Here is a 27980-nt window from a genome sequence, read left to right on the forward strand (position 1 = left end):
GCTTTTACATTAATGTCTCTGAGCTGATTTGAATTGACGTTTGCACAGGGTGGCAATACAGTTCTACCTTAATTTTTTTTTTTTTACACGTGCATGGGTATTCACTTTCCCTAGAAATTTGTGGAAGCAACTGTCTTTTCTCCAAGGTGTTTTTGACTGTAGTTATGTGAGTTTATTCATGGGTCTTCTGTTCCACTTGTCTAAAGGTTTGTTTTATGCCAATATCATATTGTATTACTATGGCTCAGTATTTTGAGATCTGGTGTTGGAATATGTGTACCATTACCAACACATGTACCAGATCTCAGTAACTTGAGATCTGGTGTTGGAGTACATGAACTATTACCCTCTCTATTTAGGATTTCTTTGTCCATTTGGGGTCTTTTGTGCTTCCAGAGGATTTTTAGGATTGCTTTCCTAGTTCTGTGAGGAATATTGTAGGAAGGTTGATGAGAATTATGGTTAATAGTATACAATTCTGGCATATTTTGTAACAGTAATTCAGCCGATCTGTGTGCACCTAAGTTCCTTTCATCTCCTGGAGTCTTCTTCAGCATCTTTCACCTCTTTGGTTAAGTTTATTCCTACATGGTTTATTTTTTAAGCTATTGCACATGGGATTATTCCCATGATTTCTTCCCCTATAAATTCATTATTGATATATAGAAAACTACTAGTTTGTGTATGTTTATTTTGTGTTCTGTTACTTTGATGAAAGTGTATATCAGGTCTGAGAGCTTTCTAGTGGGTTCTTTATGGGATTTTAAGTATGTGAACATAGATGTGAACAGGGATAATTTGCTTTCTTGTCCTATTTGTATGTGTTTTTCTGCTGCATTGTTTTGCTGGGACTTCAAGCTAAATTATGAATGGCCAAATTGAATACTCTCTAGGCCTTTGTTACTAATTTTACTAGCAAACTTTCAAATTGTTCATCTGGCACTTTATCCACTTCAGTGTCATTGAATTCAGAACTAAGGCGTTACAATCTTTTGGGGGAGTCTCATTGTTTTAGCTTTTCATGTTTCTTTTGTCTCTGTGTTGTGAGTTGTCTATTTGCAGGCTTGGATATTTCTTTGGGTTGTACTTCTGTATCTTATTATTGAGCTATGTTCTCTTTTTATTTAGATTAATTTTATTAATTTTTGTGACATGTGTGTAGTATTGTGTGTGTATGGTATGTGTATATGTGTGTGTATATATATATGTGCATGTGCGTGTGTGTGTGTGTGTGTATAGGTATAATGAGCACAATGTCCACAGAGGCCAGAGGAGTTGGATCCCCTGCTCTGGAGTTGGAGGTGGTTATGAGTCACCTGACACAGTTACTGGGACTTGAACTTGGGTCCTCTAGGATAATTTTTATCAGCATATGTTGTATGGTTTCGTTACAGCCTTCACATACACTTTGTTCTTCCAGTCTGCCCCCGCCCCCCCACGCCCTGATGTCGTCTCACAGCCTCCAGGCTGCCCCCCCATGTCGTCTTGCAGCCTCCAGTCTGCCCCCCCATGTCGTCTTGCAGCCTCCAGTCTTGCTGTTCCACTCTGAACAAAACCCTTTCATCTTTTACTTCACACTGTCTCACTGCTGTACCCGCACATTGGGGTCTCTTTTTCCATTCTAGGGTTCCCTTTCCAGTTTTATGACACACATACACACACACACACACACACACACACACACACACACACACACACACATCCAGGTCCCTCAGTTAAGGGAAACAGAAAGTATATGTCTCTTTCTGAGTTTGGATTATTTTGCTTAATAGACTATTTCCTGTTCCATTCATCTTCCTCCAAATGTCTTTCTTACTTATGGCTAAATCTAATTCTGTTGTGTACCATGTGTCTGTTTTCATCTATTCATACTTATGGACTTCTAGTCTGCTTCAGTTTCTTGGTTACTGTGAATAGTGTAGAGAACAAAAGTAACAGTATCAGATGGGTGTGCAATTTCTCTGGAATTGGCTTAGAGCATGGAGTGTCTGCACCCAGGAGTAGTGGAGCTGAGTCGTGTGCTTGGTCTATCGTCTGTGAGGTTCTATGCTCATTTCTGAATTGACTGTCAGTTTGCACTCTTACTTGCAGCAATAAGACTTCCTGTTTCCTCACATCCATTTGTTTTTGTTTTTGTTTTAAGATTTGTTTATTGTGTTATATTCGTATTTTTCCTGCATGAATGTTATATGGACCACATGTGTGCCTGGTGTCCCTGGAGGAAGCCAGAAGACGTTAGATCATCTGGAACTGGAGGTACAGGTGGTTGTGAGCCACCATGTGAATGCTGAAATGAAACCCAGGTCCTGTGCAGGAAGAGTTCATGTTCTTAACTGCTGAGCCATCTCTCCAGGCCCTGCTGAGGACTCTCCTGATGACAGCCATTATGACTGAGGTGACAGAGTCTCAAAGTATTTGTAATTTGGGTTTCCTGGTGGCTAAGGAAGTTCAACACTGTTAAAACAGTTATTGGACGATTGTGTTTCTTTCTGTCTTTTCAAGAACTGTCTGTTTAGTTCATTAACTCATGCGTTGATTTAACGATTTGGGTGTTATGTTTTGTTTTGTTTTGTTTTGTTTTGTTGGAGCTGAGGTTCAAACCCAGAGCCTTGTGCTTGCTAGGCAAGCGCTCTACCACTGAGCTAAATCCCCAACCCCATGATTTGGGTTTTTTGTTTCATTTTGCTTTGTTTTGTTTTGTTTTTTTGGAGCTGAGGTTCGAACCCAGGGCCTTGTGCTTTCTAGGCAAGCGCTCTACCACTGAGCTAAATCCCCAACCCCATGATTTGGGTTTTTTGTTTCATTTTGCTTTGTTTTTTGAAGTTCAAGTTTTGCTCTTCTGCAACCTGTGGCCAGTGGGCTGCATGTGGCCAATGATAGTTATGCATGCAGCCCAACACAAAAATTTAAAGTTATTCATTACACTGTGAGACTTGTTCATAATTTCTTTTTGTAATTCAATTGCATACTTCTTAGGTGTGAACTGTAGATGGCAATGCTTTTTCTAGATTTTCATTTCTTTTATCACATTAGCATTTTTGTTTGAGTTTTTCTGTGTAAAATAAGTAATTCACCTCTAGTATATGTAAATGCATCCCTAATATATGTAAATTACTCTGTCACTAAATATGACGGATAATCCTTTCTTCCCATCTGTTTTCTTTACCAGTCTGGGTGCTGCACATCAGCTCTTCAACAGTTCCCTGTGCTAGATCCTCTGTGTCCTAAGTCCCACATCTTCCTTTCTTGATTTACTCCACATTTTACAGAGCATGTCCCTGAGTTAAAATTTTAGAGAAGGTTGTTCAGCTGTGGTTTTCATTGACTGACTTACTTTTTAAGTTCCAGCAGCTTCACTTGGTTGTTTTCCAGAATTTCAATTTCTCTGCTGAAATTCTCCTCCACATTTCAAAATTTCTTCTCCAAATTCCTGTTTGCTGACTCCTATTCAGGTTCTGATCGATTCCCTCGCTACATCTGCCTGCTTGTTTGAGTCTTGTTTGTGACTGTTGACCAACTCTGATATCCTCCCTCATTTCTTCTTTGTAAACTATCTTTGGTTTCTAGTACTGAGGAATTATGACCTTTGTGGAGGTGTCACAGTGGTTTGCTCTCTCTCTCTCTCTCTCTCTCTCTCTCTCTCTCTCTTCCTCTGTGTGTTTGTCTCTGTTGTATTTTGTGCATCTGTTGGGATGAATTTGTCCTCTAGTCCTTTATTTTATCATTTATTTTATTTTATCTTTTAGATTGACGTGTGTGTGTGTGTGTGTGTGTGTGTGTGTGTGTGTGTGTGTGTGATGTGGTCAGGTACTTCACATGCACATGAGCATGCAGGAAGGTGTGTCATGACACCCACACATGGAGGCCAGGGTGTCTTCCTCCATCTCTTTCTACACTGCTGCCTTGAGATAGGGTCTTTCACTGAATTGGAAGCTTGGCATTTTGGCTAGGCTGACTCATCAGCAAGCTCCCGAGAGCTGCCTGTCCCTACCCCACAATGCTGGGGTACAGGCACATGCAGCCACATCTGACATGTTACAGGGATATTGAGGATTCTAATCCAAGTCCCCATGCTTGCAGAGCAAACACGTTCAACCTGCTGAGCCATCTTCCCAGCCTCATGATTTATATTTTATTGATTTCTTGCGTTAGTGTACAAAGCCACAGGTTTATTACAGCTTCTTCATGCACATATACCATTATGCTTTGTTCTTCATTTCCCTCAGACTTTGGCCATGAGACTCCACAGTTATCCTCTGATGCTGAAGTTAGCACCCCCATGCCAGTGAACTGAATCCTCTCTCCATACTGCCTGAGCCAAGCCTCCTCCCACCTAAATGTTCAGTTTGTTGCTATCGTGACCTCCCATTTTCCACACTGGCCTCCTGAGACAGCCTCATCCAGGCCTGTTCAGGTGCCTGCAGGTTCTGTGATGTGTAATTGCTCCCTGTTGGGGGGCGGGGCAGAGGAGCTCAACGTTAGACAACAGGCTCTTTCCTAAGACAGCACCCTGCCACAGTCCTGAGTCATGAGGAGTGACCAACTGCAGCTTTTCTCTATTGTCAGGCCATCTCCTTGGAGGAACAGCTGTCTTCCCAAAAGCTACGTCTGGCTTTGAGTCCTGAAAGAACCATGGGATTGTCCTGCAGACTGGACAACAGGTCTCTCCATAACAGACCCTTGCCTTATCCTTTGGATGCGGTTTCTGCTTCTCCCATGGTGGGGAGCAGTGCTGGGGTGTGGTGTGTGGTTGACTTCTTCTCGTGGGGTTGTCCTTCTGTCTCTCCATACTCTCCTGCTGTCCGACAGCCCCGTGTGGGTTTCTGCTCTTTGCCCTTTCTGTTGTTGCTGCTTTGCTTTGTGTTTTATTTTTACATTATCTTTTTTATTTTACTTTATTATTTTTCTTTTACATTCTGACTGCAGTTTCCCCTCCCACCTTGTGGAGGCCCACAAAGGTTTCCTAATAGATCTGAGCTTGCTTCACCCAGCAGGGCTGCATTAGAAAATTGCTTGACCACATGTGTGGTTACTAGCTGATTGGAAGGGTCTGCACTTGGCTGTGCTAGGGGGAGATCTTTTGCTCCACCCCTTGGCATTCCTATAAAAGCCCTTTAGAAGAGACAGAAGGGGCTGGTGGATATGGATCCAGGCCCTCCCAAGGCTGTCCTGTGTTTCTATCTGTTTCTCTCCCCTCTGTCCTTCTATCTAAATCTCTCATCCCTCTCTCCTCAAGAGGACCCTGGGGAAAATGTGGGAGCCGGTCTCCCAGCTCAGCTCCCACAGATGGTGCCAGGAACAGGGACCAGGAACTTGGTGAAAGGAGTGTCAGGGGCATCTCAGGTATAAGGGGGCATGCCTGATAAGGAATTAAGATATAAAGGCAATGGTGTTTTATTCTAGGGAGTGAATGGTGGTGGAATTCAGAAGTTGAAAAGTGAATCTGCAGCATATATTTCTCTCTATCTAGGTTTCTTTCTTTCTCTCTCTCCCTCTTGATTTTTATCTACAAAAATATAAGAAAAAATATAAGGTAGAATAATAGTGTGAGAAGAAATTTAGAATAAGAGCAGAATTAGGAATGATTGGGTAAAAAGAAACTTAGGGTGAGGTAGAATAAGATAAGCAACAAGGTGGAGGGACTGTGTCCTTGATTCCCAACCATGGGGCTGTGAACGCAAACGCCTGAGAAGAATCAGAGTCGTGAAAAAATACTATGGAAGAAAATGGGCAGAAAAAGATTCCTGTGGAAGCTTTTGGCCTTTAGACAGCTTTGACCTTAGCCCTTAGCTACAAGGAAAGAATTTTCCCTGAGATAGATGTGGATAAAATAAAACTCTTCACTCTGCTGGCATCCTCACTGTATGAAAACATTGTACCCTCAGAATTAGTTTCCTCTTGGCCATGAAGCCAAGTTTAGGAAACAGAAGTCTTGGGGAAAACTTAGTAATCTTTCTCTAAAAAACTGAAAGCTTTTCAGGTCTTTCCTTCTCAGATTTCTTTTCTTCCTATAAGGGCAAAATTAGATTTACCTGGAAATAACATCTATCCATATGGGAAAAAGCACCTGTAATTGCTCTAAGAAAAAACAAAACTCCTCTTGGGAATATGGCAAATCCTCTCTGCTAGTCCTGTCTCTCCTTCCAGCCAGTAAAAACAGCAGACAGAGTCCCCTGTGGTCAGAGCCTACGCCCCAGAAAGTGCAGGCAGGAAGCTGAGCAGGGGCAGCATTCCCCAAGATGAAGCTGCAGCAAAGGTAGAATGGGACCCAGGGAGGGGCTGCTGGTGTGGAAGCAGTGAGCAGAGAATCTGAGCCTCAGCTAAGGCATCAGGGACTCTACATCTTGCGGGAGGAGACAAGCAGAGGATCCATGGGGGAGGAATCTTACTGGAAAAGCTTTATTTCAAGTACTTTCATTTTCTTTCACTGACCCAGTAAAAAGGAAGACAAGTACCAATCTGTAAGTGCATGCGTGTGGGCAGGCATGGCTCTCTCCGGGGACAATGTCAGGTGGAGGAAGTACACCTGTCAATGCCAGCTCAGGGAGAACAGAAACCTCCCCTGGTGGAAAAAGCTTGCTTGATCATGGTTTTCAGTACAAAAACAAACCATGTAAATGGAAAAAAAAGGTGCAGCAGACCCAAAAGGCAGTTTTGGGAAATGTAGTCCATAATGTAACAGTGTGATGCATAATTTAACAGTGTAATGCTATAGAGAAAGGCAGCTTGGGATATGTAGTGTTTAAAAGAGGCAGAATAGGCAAGCAGGATCAGAGGAAAGGCAGATATACTGGGACAAAAAAAACTTTCAAATGTTCCTGGTAACTTAGCAGAAAAATGCCCAAGGGAAATACAATCAGTATAACCAAACACACACACACACACACACACACACACACACACCCAAAATGCCATTTGTTTTTCCACAAGCTTTGTTAGCTTGTCTCCAGGGACATGAGAAATAGGTGAACAGCTTGCCTGTCAGGTGGGAATTATTTGCTATGAAAAAGCAAGATGGTAAAATTGAACATAAAACAGGCATTCCTTATAATCCTCAAGGACAAGGTATAGTGGAAAGAGCCCGTGGCAATCTTAAACATTTTTAAAAATTGTTAGGGGGAAATTGTACCCGCAGAAGCTTGCTGGCTGCCTAAGTTTGGTATGATGTGTGGAACAGAAAATGTCAGCTCCAATGATGCTCCTCAAGAAGAACTGGAGTAACTTTCAGAATGATATTAAAGCTGACCATGAACTCCAAACTTTCAGAAATAAAGCACTTATAATTTTTACTATGGTTACTCATGATTTGCATACTCTGTCTTGTTTAAAGAAAATAAGTTATTTCTGTTAAGAGATTCTCTCTAGATGTTTGCTACTAGAGTTTCCTCTTGAATATAAGTTTGGTAAATAGTTCTTCTAAGCAATCTCTTCTAGATGTGTGCTAAAGTTTGTAAAACAGTCCTATAATGTTTCCTTTTGAATGTTTGTAAAAAGTGTAAATGTTGAATGTAAGTTTGTAAAAAATGTAAATATTAAATGTAAGTACAGGAATTTTTTTATTATTCCATCAATATCTGTCTAGTCCAGACAAATTAGATAACGTTAATTTTTTAAGGCTAAATCAAATCAATCAATTGAAGTATCTTGAAGTTTTATTACTCTTTTACCTTCAGATACATTTGAATACTTTTTTTTTTTTTTTTTTTTTTTTGGTTTTTCAAGGCAGGTTTTCTCTGTGTAGTTTTGTGCCTTTTCCTGGAACTCACTTGGTAGCCCAGGTTGGCCTCAAACTCACAGAGATCCACCTGCCTCTGCCTCCTGAGTGCTGGGATTAAAGACATGTGCCACCACCACCGCCCTGCCTTGAATACTTTTTATGATAGCTTAAAATATAATTTTATGATCTCAGTGGCCCCTGGAAAACTTAAGTGAAGAGATCATAATTAGGGGAGCTTTTCCATCTTCTTCTTAGAAGTTTCCACTCTTTCTGTTTCTGTTTAGAAAGGGGTAGGCCTCCCACAAAAGGGTAGGCTTCCCACAATCAAGTTCTACTGCTGTGGTTGGGACATATGTATAGATGAGCTACTTAAACAATAAAAAGTGTTTTTATAATTAGCATAAGTTTTTGTTTACTTGAGGGGATACTTGGAAATGATTTGAAAAGATTGTTTTCTCCTGGGAATCAAAATAGTCTCTTGAAAATTTTATTTAACATCCATTAAGAGAGAATTTTGACCTAAGAAAAGGGGCTTGGCACAGCTAAGATTGCTGTAATCATCTTAGACCCATTCCAATAAGGATATTCCCTCTATATTATCCTCTACTCCTTAACTGGGAGGTGTGACAGCTATGGAGATCGCTGTGGATGTTTGCAAGCTCTTAATAGATAACCTGGGTCAGAGTTGAGTTAAGCTATGCGATCCCTCTTGCCAGAGGCTGGTAACCAAAGATGGGCAACTTTCTTCTTGACAACTCCCTGAATGTATTAATGTAAAATTAATCAAGGATGACCTAAGACAGTCACAGTCTATCTGAGGAGCCTGAGGGGTCCTTTTTTTATATCAAGAAGGGGAATTGTGGAGGCCCACAAAGGTTCCCTAGTAGATCTGAGCTTGCTTTACCCAGCAGAGCTGCATTAGAGCATTGCTTGATCACGTGTATGGTTACTAGGCTTTGCTCCACCCCTTGGTATTCCCATAAATAGCCCTTTAGAAGAGACAGAAGGGGCCAGGGGATAAGGATCCAGACCCTCCTGAGGCTATCTTGTGTTTCTATCTGTTTCTCTCCCCTCTATTCTTCTATCTAAATCTCGTATACCTCTCTCCTCAAGAGTACCCTGGGGTAAAATGTGGGAGCCGGTCTTCCAGTTGGCCTCTCACACCTCCTCTACTCCTAGTCCCTGCCTCCCACTACCCTGTGCTCCCCCCTGCCCCCATCCACTCCTTCTCCAGTTCTGTTCAGGAAAGGGCAGGCCTCCCATGGATATCAACCAAACATGGCATATCAGGTTACAGCAAGAATAGGCACCTCCCCCTCCTATTAAGGTTGGGCAAGGCAACCTAGTATGAGGAATAGGGTCCCAAAAGCTGGCAAAAGAGTCTGAGACAGTCCTACTCCCACTGTTTAAGTCTCACAAGAATGCCAAACTAACACACACACACACACACACACACACACACACACACAAAACATATATGTAGAGAGTCTAAGTTAACCCCAGGCAGGCTCCCTGGTTATTGGTTCAGTCTCTGTGAGCTCCTATGAGCCCAGATTAATTGTTTCTGTGGGTTTTCTTGTGATGTCTCCTTGACCCCTCTGGCTCCTACAATCCTTCCTCTTCCTCTTCAGTAGGATTTCCTAAGCTTGTTCTAATGTTTGGCTGTGGATCTCTGCATCTGTTTCCTTCAGTTTCTGGATGATGATGCCTCTCTGATGACATTTATGCTAGGTACCAATTTATGAATATAGCAGAATATCATTAGGAATCATTTCACTGACTTTTTCTGCCAGTCGTGTCTGGTTCTATCCTAGGTCTCTGGGCTATCCTACCTCTGGGTCTTGGCCCTCCAGGCAGTGTCAGGGGTGAGCTCCCTCTGGTGCCACGGGTCTCAAGATTCATCATTGGTTGGCCACTCCCACAATTTCTGTGCCACCATTACCCCAGCACATCTTGCAGGCAGGGCAGATTGTAGATCAAAGGCTGGTGTGGATGGGTTGATGTCCCAATCTCTCCACTGGAAATCTTGCCTGGTTACAGGAGATGGCTTATTCAGGCTCTGTATTCCCAACTGCTAGGAGTCTTAGCTAGGGTCACTCTCATAGATTCCTGGGAGTTTCCTTTGCACTGGCTTTCTAGCTCATTCCCAGACACTCCTTCCCCCTTTTCCAGTACTCTCTCCCTCCATCTTTCCCCACCTGATCCCTCCTGTTCTCATCCCATCCCCCCCCCACCCCACCAATCCACCGATGATTTGGTTTTGGTTTTTTTTTAAAGATAGGGTCTCTCTATTCCATAGCTCTAGCTGTCCTGGAACTTGCTATGTAGACCAGGCTGCCTTCAAACTCACAGAGATCCACCTGCCTCTGCCTCCCGAGTGCTGGCATTTAAAAAGCTCTTCCATCTCTCGAGTGGAGTCTGTTCTTTGCTGTGTTGACTCTTCTCATTCATGTGTCGAACGGAAGAAGCTTCGAATTGACCAGCCTTTCTTCTTGTGTTTTTATAAAACTAGAACCCTCTGGGTACATAAGAGACGGTTTCATTCTTTTCCTAATGACTTTAAAAATCTTTCATGTACCTGTGTGTGAGTGCATGAGGGGGTAGGCAGGCACATTTCCGATCCTGAGTGTAGAGGCTAGAAGTTAACATCAGGTCCCTTCCCAACCGTTCTTCACCTTGACAGCGCCTCTCAGTGAACCTCGAGTTAGCAGATTTATGACCAGCTGACAAGTCTCAGGGATGAGCCCATCTCCAGCTCCCTGGGATTCCAGCCATCCATTGCTGTGCCCAGCTTTGAAGTGAGTGCTGGGGATCAAATTCAGGTCCACTCTCTCGCACAGCATGCACTTTAGCAATTAAGCCATCTCCCCAGGCCTCTGAAAATATTTTCTTTTTCCTTTTCCCTACAAATAAATGTATTCCCTCAGGCCACATTAAAGAAAGGACGTATTTTTGTTGCATTTCAAACATTTTATTTTAATTTATGGCTTAAAAGCTGTTCATTTCGGGTTTTTGGAAAATTTTAAATAAACATTAAAAATAAGCTAGTTTCATGAGTCTTGTGAGCCAATTATCAAAGTTTAATAATATAAAAAGTATGGCAATCATATATCATCTATTAAAATCGCTTGCTCCTGTGCATTTATTAAATATTGAGTATTTTTTTATGCTACCTGTCTTCTTCCTCAAAGTATTTATGTTTATTTCATTTTGTGATTTTATTTCTTCCTTCCCCTCCCCTGGCCCCTCTCTCTCTCTCAGCCAGTTAACATGTATTGAATGTCTACATTCAATTGTCATGATTTTGGATCCAATAAGTGAAATGTTCACTAAACATTCAAATTCAGATGTGTGGTGAGAAGTTGGTGTACAGAGCCAAGGTGTGAGCTAAGTGGGAGTGTAATTTTAGGATATCATTTAGAGAATTTGTGTCAAAACAGGGATCAGATCCCAATCTGAGCCATGGGACATTCTGATAACTCTGATATAGCCAGTGCAGGGAGATAGAGAAGATTTAGTAAGGCAGGCTGACAGTGTTGACCAAACCCTTTGATCGAGGAAATACATTCCTCGATCAAAGAAAGAATCCTGGAACTCATTAAGAAGCACATTTTTTAAGAAAAGGATTGTTTCATACCAATGTTTGGTTAGGTGAAATGAATTTTAATATCTGGTCATCTGATTTAGAAGATTAGGTAATTAATGACTTAGCCTTTTTTTTTTTCAAGAGGAGATGCCCTGAAGTGCACAGGAATAACAGTATAGACATCTCAATCAAAGTTTCCTGGCAAGAAGGGCAGCAACATGATGGTGAAAGCCAGAGGGCACTGGGGAAGGAGAGATTTTACAGCAAGCATTGGGGGAGATAACCAGGTTTTTACCCCAAGCAAGCTTATTTTAGGGCAGTTGACTATGAATTAAGCATTACAGAAAAACAAAAGGAATAGGAACTTCTAGGAAAATATAGAGTTCACTAGTGGATTTTAAAATGTTTCATAGATTCCTCTTTATCAGTTAATTAGTTTTGGATTCATGACTTCCGGGGGGGGGGGGGGGGTTGGGGAGAAGGCCTTTCATGTTAATATGTCACCACTTCCATTACCAGGAAAAATCAAGGTTTGGTGCAGGAAGTGATGGATTTGCAAATGCTCTTGATTGCTTGGTGATGCTGGAACTGAGGACAGGAGATGGACACTCTGTGGCCTTATTTGGTATATTTTTGAAAAGTGTTGAGAGGACTGGAGAGATGGCTCAGAGGTTAAGAGCATTCCCTCCTCTTCCACATGTCCTGAGTTTGATTCCCAGCAACCACGTGGTGGCTCACAACCATCTATAGTGGGATCTGATGCCCTCTTCTGGCAAAAGTTATACATGCAGAAAGAGCACTTCTTCATAAAATAAATCATACATCTTTTTTTTTTAAGTGTAAAGAAAAAGATATATGTCATGTAAGCCATAAGAATTAAGTGATGGGTCATAGGTGACAAATTGGTATATCTTTGTAAAGTTATTTAATTGTTTAATTTCTCCTAGAGTGCATTAATAGATAAGATAAACTAAACCATTTGGGAGTAAACATCACTGTCTTGCATAATGAGTAACTTTGCTTTCCATTTAGATCAGCTATGCTCCTTTTGACCAGAGTCTCAGGACCAGAGTCCAGCCCCAGTCTCCTTACCAGATTCCTGTGGACACTGCAGCTCTCCATCAGGGAATTATTCAACTGCTGCTGAACTTCAGTTGGGTCTGGGTTGGCCTTGTGGTCCCAGATGATATGAGGGGAGAACTATTCCTTAGGGACATCACAGAAGGGATGGCCATCCATGGACTTTGTGTTGCATTTGCAGAAAAAAATCCCAGAATTTCTTGCTAAGGACACAACAAACAGGCTACGTTTCACAGAAAGATTCACGTTGACAAATGTCATTGTTGTATTTGGAGACACATATTCTCTTCTGAGGTTTGTCTATAACATCTTTTGCAATACTCCTCTTGATAATGTCTGGGTCACAACTTTGGACTGGGATATCACCACATTACCATTTGAACAAAGTCTAAGTTATACATACTTTGGTGGAGGATTATCATTTTCTGTTTACATGGATGAAATTCTGGGATTCAAGGATTTTCTCAGGAGTGTTCAACCTGGAAAATACCCTCATGATATCTTTATCCAGGATGTGTGGTCAGTATTATTTGAATGTCCATATTCAGATCAGGACTTTATCAGGGAATTGAGTCAGTGTGAACAAAATGGCACCCTGGCCACACGAGCTCTGCATGCTTGGGATATGAATACCTCACCCCCAAGCTACAGAGTCCATACTGCAGTGTACGCCATTGCCCAGGCGCTGCATGAAGAGCTGTCACTCAGAATGGAAGGAGACTCACTCGATAAAGATGTACCCCCAGCTCCTCTCCCATGGAAGGTAGCTGGCTTTGTGTTTTTGGGGGGATAATGGGCCCTGGCTTGTAAGTTCTGTGCTTTGATTCATGATCTTCTCATAGTTACCCTCAAATTGAAGAAAATGATTTTTTATTGAGAAAAACACTTTGGAAGGATCTTTTTTAAATTTAAATTAACATTTTCATCAGGAAACAATACATGCATGATGTTAGAAGAAATAATGATCATGACTCAAGAATATTCAAACAATAATAGTTATGCCAAGTTGTCACATATATTTTGGGGGTTTTTTGGTTTATTTTGTTTTGTTTTGTTTTGTTTTGTTTTGTTTTGTTTTGTTTTGTTTTGTTTTGTTTTGTTTTGAAACAAGGTTTTTCTGTGTATCCCTGGCTGTCCTGGAACTTGTTTTGTGGACCAAGCTGGCCTCAAACTTATGGAGATCTGCCTGCCTCTGTTTCCAGAGTGATGGGATTAAAGGTGTGCACCATCACTGCCCAAATTGTCACATATCTTTTTTCTTTACTGCTTTTACTGTTCTGTGAAGAAATTATAATGGCCTATTTTAAGGAATTTTAGGTACATGTGATCCAAATAGCTTGTTTTGTTTTGATAAACGGATCCGAGAAAGAGCACATAGCTTCTATAAGACTGGGCATTTATGGTCCATGCCTGTTATCCAGCACTTGGAAGGCTGAGGCAAGAAGAGCATAAGTTTGAAGCCAGCCTGAACTACATAAATAGATCTCATCCCAAAAATCCAATCCCAAACCAAACTAAAACAAAAATCGCTTCTTGGTAAATGAAGCTGGATTGAGTGGAGTGGCACCAACCAAGTCACATCATCAACTTGCCAAGTTTCCCCCTTTGTATCTGCTTATCTCTTCCATGCCTAGTCACATGTCCAACAATGTACAAGAGTCCTTTCTCTCTGCATCTTTGCCGACACCTTATCTTTTGAGTTTGTTTTAAATTTGCTTATTGTTTAATAGTTTCATACACTTATGTAAAGAATGCTGGGCATTTTCTGCCCCACCCAATTCCATTCTCTCTCCCTTTCCATTGAAGCCTTTCTTCCCATTTGCACAGCCAGCCTGCAGAGGCAGAAGGTACTGTTTTCCTTTCTTTCTCTCTTTCTTTCTCTCTTTCTTTCTTTCTTTCTCTCTCTCTCTTTCTCTTTCTTTCTTTCTTTCTTTCTTTCTTTCTTTCTTTCTTTCTTTCTTTCTTTCTTTTTTCCCCCTAGAGCTGAGAACCAAACCTAGGGCCTTGCATTTGCTAGGCAAGCGCTCTACTACTGAGCTAAATCCTCAACCCCAAGATACTGTTTTCTTGTAGTCACCCACTGCCTGACTATTCCCAGGTGCTGTCATTTGGGGAAGGGAGTTGTGTGCTAGTTCCCAGAGCTCTCAGCATATCCCTCCACCTTGTCTCAATTTCTGGAGTTCCTGGATTCACTACCTGTTCCTGAATGGCCAGGGTATATGGCTTTTTTATGTTGACTTTTGTCCTACAACTTCACTGAATTCATTTATTAGTTCTAACTTTTTCTTGGTAGAAAAGGACTTAGTGGGATCCTTGAATATCTGTAAAACTAGATAATGTAGTTCTTTCCTGCTGGTTTGGGTGCCCGCTACCTTTTCTCTTACATGACACTCTGATGTTAACCAGAAATGGAGAGAGTGTGCATTCTATTTTTATTATTTTTAAAATAAAATAAAACAAAAACTATTGCTTTGGAATTGGACAAGACAAGCCAACAGAAGGAAAAGAGCCAAAGAGAAGGCACGAGAATCAGAGACCTGCTCAGTTGCTCAAGAGTGTGCATCCTTATCTCCTCATTTATCTTAAAAGAGAAATCTTCAGTCTTTTCTTTTCAAATTTGTTTGTAAATTGCATTTGACTTTTAATCAAAATCTAATTACATAATTTTCTCCTCCCTTCCTTTCCTCCCTCCAACCCTTACTATGCCCTCTTCCGACTCCCTTTCAAATTCGTGGTCTCTTTTTCTTTAGTCATTTTGTTTATATAGTATATATTTATGGAACAATATATATTATTAATTGTATATTAGTAATATATAATATAATTAAATATACAATATAAATCCAACCTGCTGAGTCCATTTAGTGTTGCTTGTGTGCATATGGTTTTAGGACTGGCCACTTGGTATTGCATATCCATGAGTATGCCCACTTACCCCTGGGCAAGACAATTCTCCCTGTCTCAGCAGCCATAAATTCCTGTAGTTCCTCATTTGGGGTAATGTCCCCTGGGATTTTTCCCCATCACACTGTTTCATCAACTGTGTTGTCATTGATTGGAGGTCTTTTCAGAGAGCTGTTGCCTATGCTTATCTCTAGAAGTGCTTTCCCCCTGTTTTTGCATGTTGTATTAGTTTTAGGCCTATGAGAAGGTGTTTGAGCCCCTTGGAATTGATTTTTCTGTAGTGTGAGAGATAATGATCTAGTTAAGCTCTACTGGCAGCCATCCAGTTTCTCCAGCACTATTTGTTGAGGACATTCTGGTTTTCTTTAGGCACAGTATGGGCTCTACTGTACATGGCAGTTAATGTGTTGAGGCAAATCACTTCTCTACTGAATATGTTGAAAGTTTTGATTAAGCAAGTTTCCTGAGTTTTTCCAATGTTTTTCTACATCTGATAAGAGAAGCATTTGTTTTTTGGGTTTTTTGTTTTGTTTTGTTTTGTTTTTTTACTTTATCTATTATTGAGTTTCATTAAATTCAGTAATTTTTTTTCGTTGGCCATCTTTGTATCCCAAGCACTTGGTCACAGTATTGCATGAATCCTAAAAGGTCTTAGAATATAAAACCCAGAGCCAGATATTGGGGTGAATGCTGAAAGGTCAGAGGAAACAAGCCACAGCCACTTCTCACCTCACCAACTCCTCAGCCGAAAGGGGAGATCCTGTCTCCACAAATCCTCAGACTGAATGCCCCTGAGTCCTCAGTAAAAAAGGCCTCCAGTTCCTGTCTCCTCATACCTTATATGCCTTTCTCCACCCAGCCATTTCACTTCCTATCTCAACCTTCCTAGTGCTGGGATTAATGGTATGTGTGCTTCCAAAATACTGGTAGCAAAGCCAATGAGATCTCAAGTGCTGGGATTAAAGGCATGTGACTCCCAAGTACTGGGGTTAAAGGTGTGTGCCACCACTGTCTAGCTGTTGATCTTTTAAACTGGATTAATCTCATATAGTCCAGGGTGGCTTTGAACTCACAGAGATATATTTACAATTGTTATATCCTCTTGATGAATTTCCCCCAGTCATTATTTGACATTCCTTGCCTTTTGTGATAGTGTTTGACCTAAATTCTGCTTTCCCCAAAGTTACATTCAAGTGTAGTTATTCTTGCCTTTTTAGTCTATCTATCTATCTATCTATCTATCTATCTATCTATCTATCTACCTACCTACCTACCTACCTACCATGTATCCATCTGTCTCAGTACTGTACATTGAACTCAGACCCTCGTGCATGCTAGGCAGGTATTACTACTGAGTCCCATCCTCCTCCTCATCTTGATGATCACTCACATGAAATATCTTTCTTCATCCTTTCATTTTCAGCCTATGTGTTTCCTTGTGGATAAATTAAGTCCCTGTGGACAGTGGCTGGTTGTATTGTCTCTTTCAAAAATAGTTTTAGCTTTTTTTTTAGGGACAGTTGAATTTATTCTTTGTATAAATATAGTTGGTGTCACAAAAGAATGTGTTAGTCAAGAGGAAACCACATGATACAGTTGTGGTCTCATAAGCTTGTGTTGCCTAATGATGGTGTGGCCACACTCATTTGTGCAGTCACACTCCAAAATGTTTGCTCAATAACAAAATGTCCTAAAAATGAATGTCTCGGCTTTAGTTCCAGCCAGGGTGTGTGGTGTCTTCAGCAATAGGGTCTCACTACACAGTTCTGATAGGTAACCCAGGGCAAGGATCATAACCTGTATAGTTTGGGGCCCTCTGGGGGATTCCTAAATAAAAGGGAAGTTTCCCACATCTGCCACTGGGATTTCTTTTTAATAAACTGTAATACTTCTGTTCAAAAGCTTTTTAAATTATGCTTTTCAAATTAGCTTATAAAGCTGAGGCTTCCCGTGTGACTTCTTCATGTGTCTTCAGTTTGGGTTAACTTCCCCCGCTTCCTGTTCTCTCCTACTCTCATCCATCCTTACAGCCTGCCACCCCACTATGCTCTCCATTTTTCCATCACACGTGCTCTGTTTTCACCTCCCTTCTTAACTGCAACTTCTATTTTAAAAAACTAAAAATTTTATTGTATAAAAACTCTTAAGTGAAAGAAAAGAGTACTTTTCTTGAAATGCTATCATGTAAAGAGTTTAAAACATCTCATTCAAAACGCCGCTATTTTTCCTTAAAAATTATAGCTAGTATTCTCATTTCATCACTGACTAGCTGTGTGATTTATAAAAGCCCAGTTTTCAGAGTCATAAAGTGTCAAAAGTGTTAGTCAATGGCAGATAAGGGTGCTCCTGTAGACAAAGCCTACACTTCTGGCCTGTATTAGCCCTATGGTAAGTATTTGATAAATGGAACAATAATGAAAGCCCCTGGAACGTACAGTTAGAGAAAGAGAGGGTAGCCAGGTTTGTTGCATTTCTGTGCCTTATAGCTCAAGTACTGAACGTTATTTTTCACTTTTAGCTCCACCCATTCTTAAAAAGGGGCCAACTTGGAAGGAACACTGACAAGGAGAACGTTGTAAACAAGGAGGGCTGGACAACCAAGCTTGACATCTCCAACTACCGGTCTCTGCAGAATGGTACTAAAGCTCAAGTGAACATTGGCGAGTTCATCTTTGAATCTCATGGTGTTCAGTATTTGTCCTTAAATGATAAACTGATAACTTGGGGTGAACAGTACAGTAAAGTGAGTATCTTTGGAGTCGGCACCACATGCTACTCCTCAGAGTGGAGTTCCTCAGAGAACAGGGCTTAAAGGAGCCACTGAATGGCATTAGGCTGATAGTGACCTCACTTTGTCCTTTCCAGTGCCAATTACCAGAACTTTCTAACAGCAGAATCATTGTAAGAGTTACCGATTCATTTTGGATTAATTCTTTAGCCCCTTGGCCTACCTGGTAAGAAGAAACAACTCAGACAGCTTTCTAGATGGATCATACAGAGGTCAAGGCTTTAGTGGAAGGGACTGACTTGGGTGAAAGAAATAAAATCAAAACCTGGGGACAAAAATGGTCTCTGAAAATAGGTATTTCTGAATTTGGACTTTAAAACCATGTGCACATTCATTGACCTTATTGTCAGAACTTTTCACCCTGAATGATGTGATGAAAATCGAAGTGATGCATAGTGATGGGGATGTTATGGTCTTCTGGGATCCTGCTTGAAGCGGGGAGTCAGTTTTCTCCAGTGGAATGACACTGTGTATATCAACCACTCCAGGGCAGATCTCACACTCGGGAGTAGTTGACCAGCAAGTAAGGGAATCCACAGGTTTTGGTTTTGGTTTGTTTGCTTTCTTGCTTGCTTGCTTGCTTGCTTTTATTTGGTTATAGTTGGGTGGGTTCTGTTTTGTTTTGTTTTCCTTTTGGGGTGTTGTTGTATTTTATTTTCTAGGTTTGGGGAGTTTTGTTGTTATATTGGGATTTTGTTTTGTTTTGTTTTGTTTTTTAGGAAAAAACTTAAAGTTGGTGGATAGGGAGGAGGAGACAATCTGGACAGATTTGTGGGAGAGGATATAATCAAAATATATCTAAACTTAATAATTATTTTATAATATTAATGAAAACAGACAAATGAAAAAGAATAGAGCAAGAGTTCAACAGAGAGAGAGTTATCTTTGGGTGTCAAACTCTAAAAGCATGCTAGTTCTTGTTGTTAAAGTACACAGAAATCCTGCTGAAATCTACCATCTGGATGCTAATCCTAGATTTTTTTGTTGTTTTTCGAGACAGAGTTTCTCTGTGCAGCTTTACACCTTTCCTAGAACTCACTTGGTAGCCCAGGCTGGCCTCACACTCACAGAGATCCTCCTGCCTCTGCCTCCTGAGTGCTGGGAGTAAAGGCGTGCGCCACCACCGCCCAGTGCTGATCCTAGATTTTGGCTATTGACTGGCATCTCTTCTCCCATGTCTCCTACACAGACTCCTCTAGCTGTCTGCAACCCAAGCTGTCTACTCGGATTCAGAAAAACACCTCTTGAAGGAAAACCATTTTGTTGTTTTGATTGCCTCCCTTGCCCAGATGGAGAAATTGCAAATGAAACAGGTATTTCGAGAAATGATTTTGAATGTGAAAATAATACATAGTAAGACAAAGTAACACAATGCCTGAAGATCATTTATATTTATATAGTTAACTCCCAATACTTTCCTTTAAAAAAAGTTCTTGCAAGGCAGTGGTGGTGCACACCTTTAGTCCCAGCACTTGGGAGGCACAGGCAGGCAAATCTCTGAGTTTAAGTCCAGCTTGGATGACCAGGAATACACAGAGAAACCTTGTCTCGAAAAACCAAAGGGTAAGGGGAATCTACTTGATTTTGGCCCAGCCATTTTTGTTGCTATTGTTTTTGTTTATTTTATTTTGAAATTGAGCCTTGCTATGAGATTGGTCTCAAACTCCTGGGCTCCAGCGGTCCTCTTGCCTCAGCCTCCCGGATGACTACAGGAGCGTGCTCCTATGTCTGGCCCAGCTTTGTCTTCAGCACATCTGTGCTGAGTTCAGTTTCTTTTCTTCCCACCCCTGCTTTTCACTAATGGCTCTGTTATTGCTGTAGCAGTAGTAAGGGGTAGTTCTCCTTGAATACCCTAAACTATGAAATGCATTACAAAAGCATGACCTTATTTCATGCTTACAAAAGACGACTAATAATAATCAACATTTGGCTAACAAGGAAATTGAACTTCAGAGAAACTATGTAAATTGTTATGATCATACAACCTAGAAACAGCTGAGACAAAATATGTCTTTGTCAAATTAGAGGTACTGCTAAAATCGTTGTAGCCAGAGGGATACAGATGGCAGACCCACTGTTCCTTTCCTGGGACCTGGTGGTCATTATGGTTAATAGTAGAAACTCCATAAATACTCATTTAATGACTAAATAAATATTTGCTCTATGATTTTATTCTTTTCTTTCAAATTATTTTTATTCTTGAGGAGTTTTCATTGTAAACATACTCCCTGGTACTGTAAGCTAGCAGGAGGTCTCTGTAGAACCAAACACTGAGTGACCTCAGAAGATGTGACTGTGCGGATGCTCCTCCCACCAGGCACCGCCTCCTCTTAAATGATTGGAGTTGCAAAGCCTCTCCAGAGCACATTGGCAATGCTCCCTATCAGTTTTTAGTACCTAAACTTCACATCTAATATATATTTCCCAGTAGGCATACTGCCATGCCCATTTTACTCTCCTGAATGAAATCTTCACCTATGCAAAGAATGTTTAAAGTAAGTCTCTTTGCTTTTCTGTGTCAGTCACCAACAGCTAGACTGACTGCCTCCCAAGTACAGGGGTGACAGATAAGCACCAGGAAGCCTGTGCCCTGTATACTCTTCAGCATCAAATATCACCATTCTCTTAGAAAAGTAGTACATTGACTTTAATAGGATAAAGGGCAAGAAAATATGTCCACCTTCATACTTTCTAGGGATACCTTCATTTTTAAGGGCCTGTAGTTCTACCTAACATGCTTGTGGTGGTCTTTTCCTCTTTACCCCATATCAGTGTGTTCTGAGCCATCAATGTAAGGCTTGATGTTTACAAGTCTAAACTGAATCGTTTTTCCTCCATAGTCTAACATCTACCAAGTGTAACATTATCTTTGTACCTCAATACTTAAGCTTTTCATAGTCTGGAACAATAACTTTTTGTGCTATGCCTAAAAACATTAATTTTAAATTTGCAAATGTACAAATTTACATTTACTGCAAATCAGGAGTTTAATTGGGTAATATGATCCCGTGGTACTAAACAATTTTGAGAAATAAATTCCTATCATCATGATGCATTTAGCACATTTTTGTGCTGGGTCTTGAACCTAAAGCCTCACATACGCTAGGCAGGTGCTCTATATACAGCTGCATCCACAGACTATGCAATTATCATTACTTGGACTAAATTCAACCAGGGCTCACCATACACCTTTAAAAATAGATTCAGCCTGGGTTCTACAGCCCGTCGGCTTTTCAGTGGCTGCTAATACTTCTTGATTTGCCATTTAGAACATTGCATCTATGCTCTGGAAGTAGTCCAACCAGTTCTGTTTCCTGTGTACCCTTTTTCTTCATACCTCCATTGTCTAGCTGCTTATGTTAAAGGATGCATTCTACAAAATTGAAAGGGACAGTGAGCAGAGCTGATATCCAAGCACATTAACGTTTGATAATGACCATAAAGAAATCATTAACTCTGAAAACAGCCTGTGTATACCATTGAAAAGAACTGGTTTGAACCACTCTTTGGAAGAAAAATTAACAGTATAGAATGATCAATACTTTATTGGTATTTTAAGATTTTTATGGCATATAAACTCACAGTTAAATATGTAATTGTTTTTTCCTTCCTTTTGTCCTTCCTTCTTTCCTTTCTTCCTTCCTTCCTTTCTTCCTTCCTTTTCCTTCCTTCCTTTCCTTTCCTTTCTTTCTTCCTTTCCTTCTTTTCTTTTGAGACAAGGCCTCACTGTAAAGCTCTATCTGGCATGGCATGTGCTATGTAGACCCGGCTTGGGGGGTGTGTGTGTGCAATTTTCCTGTTTCTGTTTCCTGAATGCTGGAATTACAGGTATGCAATATTGTACCTTGCTGTGATCATTTTTCTAACTAAAGATGGGTCCCATGCAAGTGTCCTTCAGAGTGAATGACATCCAAGCTTAGTGAATAAGACTTCCTATTTCACTGCATTTGTTTTAAATATTTAGACTTACCTCTACCTGTATCTTTTTTCAAAAAGATATTATGAGAAAAAAATTACTAACTTTTCGGTAAAATTACAGAAAACTCAAATAACATAAATGTATGTGATAAATATACATTGACAATTAAGTGCAAAATTATTTTTACTTTAATAAACTTCTAACCAGAATTCAATGAAGGATTTTAAGGAATTCACTAAAACAAGCATTTTTATCATAAGTAAAAATATTCACCTCTAAAATGTATTGCCTTCAGCGTTTCTAAAGCAATGATGCATTCTTTGTATCAAAATCAAAGAAACAAAAGAAAATACTACAGTTCCCAAACATAGATGCCAGAAAACATTAGGAAATTTTAATTTCTAGGCCTTCCACAGCCACAACCAAGAACCCCCTCCCAGGGATAAGAGCCCCAAGGGATCATGGTAAAGACAAGGCAGAAAAGTTGTAAGAGCAAGAGTAGGGGACATCTGTAGTGAAGCAGTGTTTGTCAGACATGACAGGGCCCTTGAGCACATGAACTCACAGAGGCATGCACCAGATCAAGCCAGACAAAATGCATGGATGAGGGGGCGGAGCTCCTGAAGTCCTACCCCCTAATTAAGGCAACCTTGACAATTGATGGTTGCTAAAAAGAAAGAGTTAGTTTTCTTTAGATTTGTGGCCCTTGATAGGCTGCCCATGTTCTGGTAGATGGTCCTGTATCCATGGGTATGCAGGCAGCATTAAGTGGACTCAGTGAGTTTTTAAAAAGAACAAGTGAAGTTGGGAAGGGAAAGTGGCAATGGAGGAGGATGGAGAAGGAATTGGAGGGGAGAAATGGGTGGTGGATCTGATCAAAGCACATTATGTGCATATATGAAATTCTTAAGCAATAAAAATAGTTTTTTAATTAAGAAAAGGTACAAAAAGAAAGGGAGAAATTAAAGGTGTCCTTTCATGTATAATATAATTTTCATATTGTCTGATTTACCCTCAACATCATTTTCAGATTTCTGGCTCTTCTCACACTGTTCAATTCCACTCACTTTCTGTATATTTTATGGATTCAATTGTATATGGATTTTTCTTTCATGAAAGAAAAATTAACTTTTTCATCTTTTTTCAATAGTATGGTTCAGTGAATGTAACCAGGGGCATTTTTGTAATCAGATTTTTCTGTCCCACCTGCCAGCTCCCCAATTACCACACAGAGATTTTTTTATTAATTATAAAACTTGGCCAGTAGCTTAGGCTTCTTCCTAACTAGCTCTTATAACTTAAATTAACTCATATCTTTTAATCTACGTTCTTCTATGTGGATCAGTTACTTTTACTCTGTAATCCCCATGCTGCTTCCTCTCTGTTTGGCTGGTGATGTTGCCTTTCTTCTTCCCAGCATCTTCTGTATCTAGCTGTCCTGCCTATACCTCCTGCCTAGCTAATGGCCATTTAGCTTTTTATTAAACCAATGAGAAGGCACTTTGGCAAAGACACATCTTCACAATGTACAAAAGGATTATTCTACAACATTTCATCCTTTTGTCTAAATAAAAAGGAAAGGGCTTAACTCTAACATAATAAAATCATATATAATAAGAATAATTATCAGGTAAGAATTACATTAACAATATCCAGTCCATTTTTACTTTGCAATTTCAGAAAAAATACTCCATTATTTATCCTATCTTGGTGAGTCCAAAGTTCTGTACCTATTTTACCTTTTATTATAACTAAAGAAAACTATAACTGTAACTATCTAGTCTTCAACTCCATCAAAGACCCCAGAAGGATATAATATTACCTGAGTAAACAGAAAGTGCAGAGCAAACAACTTCCAAAACTATAGAAATGAAATAAACATCTGGTTTCTTGGACAGTCACCCAAGGTTCCTCTGTAACACTGGGGCATCCATCTTTACCCTACAGGCTTAGAATACTGACAGGCTTTTCTGTGAAGCAAGAATTTTGAAGGGCTGTCCTACCTTGTCTTGGCAAAGTTCAGCAGATATTTTGTGTCCCGTGTGTCCAATGTGGACAGCATATTGTCAGTAGTCAAGGCAAGGGCAGTTTCTTGCCCAAATGGCTAGCTTTTGCCTCAAAGAAAGCAAACTCCATGGAGGTTCTTTGATACTCATCATCCTTTCTTGAAGTAAATTGGTGCTGTCAGGAGCAGATGTGTCTCACTATCATGAAAAGCCTTATATTATTAAAATATTTTAAGTCATATTCTGTAGATCTTTGAACTATTTGAAAATCATCCATCTACCTCAAATATATCTCTATATAACCATAACAAATACCTAACATGACTATAAGTTTGATTGTTATAGATGACTAACTACTAACCTGTATTTTAATATCCTAAATAGTTTTTAAAGACTAAAACTTTACCTAACCTTTTAAATGAGCTGCATATGTACAATACCTTAAACAAGAGTAGAAACATATATACAGTATAATAAGAATAACCTTACATTTGTATCAATATATGAAAATCCATACCATTGTAAAATATTTGAGAGTAGTGGTTGTTCAAAAGTAGACTCAACAATCTACCCTTTTATCCCATCATTTCTATACTATATCCCCCCCTTTTCCCTTCAGAAAGAGATCCCTGAATCTAATCTTTGTTTATTTTTTTTCACTGACCATGACCATTAACTTTTAATTCATAATCCACCAAACAACCAAAACCCACCCACCCACAAGAATAACCTCGTTCCCCCAGTATAATACATTTTTTAATTACTTTTTTTTTTTTTGGTTTTTTTTTTTGAGACAGGGTTTCTGTGTGTAGCTTTGCACCTTTCCTGGATCTCACTTGGTAGACCAGGCTGGCCTCGAACTCACAAAGATCTGCCTGCCTCTGCCTCCTGAGTGCTGGGATTAAAGGCATGGACCATCACTGCCTGGCTTATTACATTTTAAAGTTAAGGCATTCTTAAAGTATCTAGGCTGGTTTAATTCAGCAGTTCCCTTCATAATCCAGTGTCTCTCAGCAGCTGTTGTCTGTTCATCAACATTCAAAAAATTCAAAATTAACAAAGCATCATATAGGATCCAGATTCCTTGTGTATTTTCCACCTTTACATAGCTTATTTTTAATATTACTTTATTCTTTCCTTAAAGGATTTACTTTATCATTTGTAAACTATTTACTCTCTCTGTGACTGTCTATACCCATATTCTTTTTTTCTTAAGCCTATGTGTGTTTTTTAATTCATTGTAACCTGTTTAGAAGATTTTACTGTCTAGATCTGTCTTTACTGAGTACCTGCAGCATTCTCTGATTGTGTGAGACAAGTCTTACATTGCCATGTCAGCTGCAGCATGACTCAGCTTAGTATATGGTGCTGGCGGCTGGCTCCAGCTTGCAAGCCGCTGCTAGAAAACACATCTCTGTACTGCAGCTGGCATGAGACTGCAAGACCTGGAAGCCATATCTGGCTCCATTTTTGTGTGTTTGGAACCTTTTTAAAAGCATTCTCAGGTTTTATGTGAAAATACATGCCCCTACAGTGGATGCCATTTGTAGTCAGATTTTTCTGCCCCACCTGCCAGCTCCCAAATAACTACACAGAGATTTCTTATTAATTTTTTTTTTTTTTTTGGAAGCTGAGGATCGAACTCAGGGCCTTGCACTTGCTAGGCAAGCACTCTACTACTGAGCTAAATCCCCAACCCAATTTCTTATTAATTATAAAAGATTGGCCAATGGCTTAGGCTTGTTCCTAACTAGTTCTTATAACTTAAATTAACCCATATCTTTTAATCTATATTTTTTATGTGGCAAGGTACCTTTACTCTGTACTCCTCTCTGCTTCCTCTCTGTTTGGCTGGTGATTTTGCCTTTCTTCTTCCCAGCATTCTCTGTGTCTAGCTCTCCCTCCTAGACCTCCTGCCTAGCAAATGGCATTTAGCTTTTTATTAAGCCAATAAGAAGGGGCCTTGGCAAAGACATATCTTCACAGTATACAAGAAGATTATTTCACAACACATTCCCTTCAGAATTCAACAGTGGTTCTGTTCAAGGTATACTTCCAATCCATACATTTGGGAAGTGACTGGCGGAATGTAATAAATCAATCTGCTTCCCTTTCAGATGTGGATCAATGCATCAAGTGTCCTGAAGATCAGTACCCAAATAAGGAGAGAAATCAGTGTCTCCCTAAAATTATGACATTTTTGTCCTATGAAGATACTCTGGGAGCTGTTTTGGTCTCTCTGGCCATTAGTTTGTCTGCCTTCTCGGCTCTGATTTTAGGATTATTTATCTGCTATCGGGACACACCCATTGTCAGAGCAAATAACAGAAATCTCAGTTACATTCTCCTTGTTTCTCTAATGCTCTGTTTCCTTTGCTCACTGGTATTCATTGGCCAACCTAGAGCAGTCACCTGTGTCTTGAGACAAATGATTTTTGGGGTTGTGTTTTCTGTTGCTGTGTCTGCTATCTTAGCAAAGACCTTCATTGTGATTGTGGCCTTCAAAGCCATCACACAAGGGAGCACATTACAAATGTGGATGGTCACTCGACTCTCGAACGCTATGGTCTGCAGTGGTTCCCTCATCCAAGTGTGCATCTGTGCAGTCTGGCTAGGAACATGTCCTCCTTTCCCTGACGTTGACATGCAGTCAGAGTCTGGGCAAATCGTCCTGTGGTGTAAGGAGGGCTCCACCCTTGCCTTCTTTTGTGTCCTGGGGTACTTGGGTTTTCTGGCCATTCTGAGCTTGCTTATTGCTTTTCTGGCAAGGACGCTACCAGACAGCTTCAATGAGGCAAAAACAATCACGTTCAGCATGCTGGTTTTCTGCAGTGTGTGGCTTTCCTTCATACCCGCTTACCTGAGCTCCAAAGGCAAAACCATGGTGGCTGTGGAAACACTTTCAATTCTGGCCTCCAGCGCTGGCCTATTGGCCTGTATATTTCTCCCCAAGTGCTATGTGATCCTACTAAGATCAGGTGACCAGTCAAGAAAAAAATTCTTTAAAAAAACTTCCTTCTTAAGGCAAAGGAATTTGGTGTGATTTGTGTGGGATGAACCATGTAGAAATAAAGATTCAAAAGAGTGGTGTGAAGTCAATGCATTTTACTAAACACGGTACCGGCTCTTTAAGTGAGTATCTCTGTCATCCTTGGAGACAACTCGTCACAGTGAACAAAGCCACCAGGGGTTAGATAGTTGCCAACTAGCCATGATGTTTAATGTGTCATTTCTTTAAATCACAGTTTCTCATTTTCAACATCATGTAACAGGACTGGAAAAAGAATCAGGGTGAGGCCAGGCGGTAGTGGCATGTGCCTTTAATCCCAGCACTTGGGAGGCAGAGACAGGTGGATCTCTGTGAGTTCAAGGCCAGCCTGGTCTCCCAAATGAGTTCCAGGAAAAAGGTGCAAAGCTACATAGAGAAACCCTGTCTCAAAAAACAAAAACAAAAACAAAAACAAAAAACAAAAAAAAAAGAATTAGGGTGAGAATGAAATAAAATCATTTGTGTGGAAAAGGTAACAGATATTTTAAAATGTGCTTCCTGTTAGTCTTATGCAGGATGACTCTTTATATTCAACACAGATTAATTTAAAAGTAATTAGGAGTTCTCATGTAGAGCTCATGGTCTTGTGAAGGCAATACAGACTCCATCTGAGGGGAGAGCCACCATCTCAGACCACCTGCTGTACTCAGTTCCAGGAAGGACCTCAGGAATCTGCCATGACAATTCTCAGATACAGGGCAGTATCCTCCTGTAGACATCCTGTCTGCAGTTTATGGCCCTTGAAGATATCCAGATGAACCTGCTCAGCAAGTTGTGGTTCCCCACCAAAAATTCCAACCCAATAGTTTCAAATGTGGTTTCACACCAAAAGTCTAGACCAATAGTTTCAAAAAATCACCTTTCCCCATATCCCCTCTACCCAATCCCAAGTTGGCAATTCCCAGCTTGTGGTCTTTCCCTATAAAAACTC

General features: G+C 40.3%; 1 protein-coding gene and 1 non-coding gene across 2 annotated transcripts in view; one reads left to right on the forward strand and one right to left on the reverse strand.

The window, feature by feature from the left end:
- The window catches only part of LOC118580284 (vomeronasal type-2 receptor 26-like), a 39266-nt gene that overhangs the window by 3013 nt on the left and 8273 nt on the right, over positions 1-27980 (forward strand). The window contains 5 exon segments of the mRNA XM_036181951.1: positions 12336-12566; positions 12568-13146; positions 17806-18030; positions 19265-19388; positions 26118-27024. Coding sequence (XP_036037844.1) covers positions 12336-12566; positions 12568-13146; positions 17806-18030; positions 19265-19388; positions 26118-27024 — 2066 coding nt within the window.
- Trnas-aga lies at positions 2705-2777 on the reverse strand. The gene has a single exon. It is a non-coding gene; the product is annotated as a tRNA-Ser (tRNA).

Source organism: Onychomys torridus, chromosome 3 (assembly GCF_903995425.1).
Source record: "Onychomys torridus chromosome 3, mOncTor1.1, whole genome shotgun sequence".
Classification (NCBI taxonomy): Eukaryota; Metazoa; Chordata; class Mammalia; order Rodentia; family Cricetidae; genus Onychomys; species Onychomys torridus.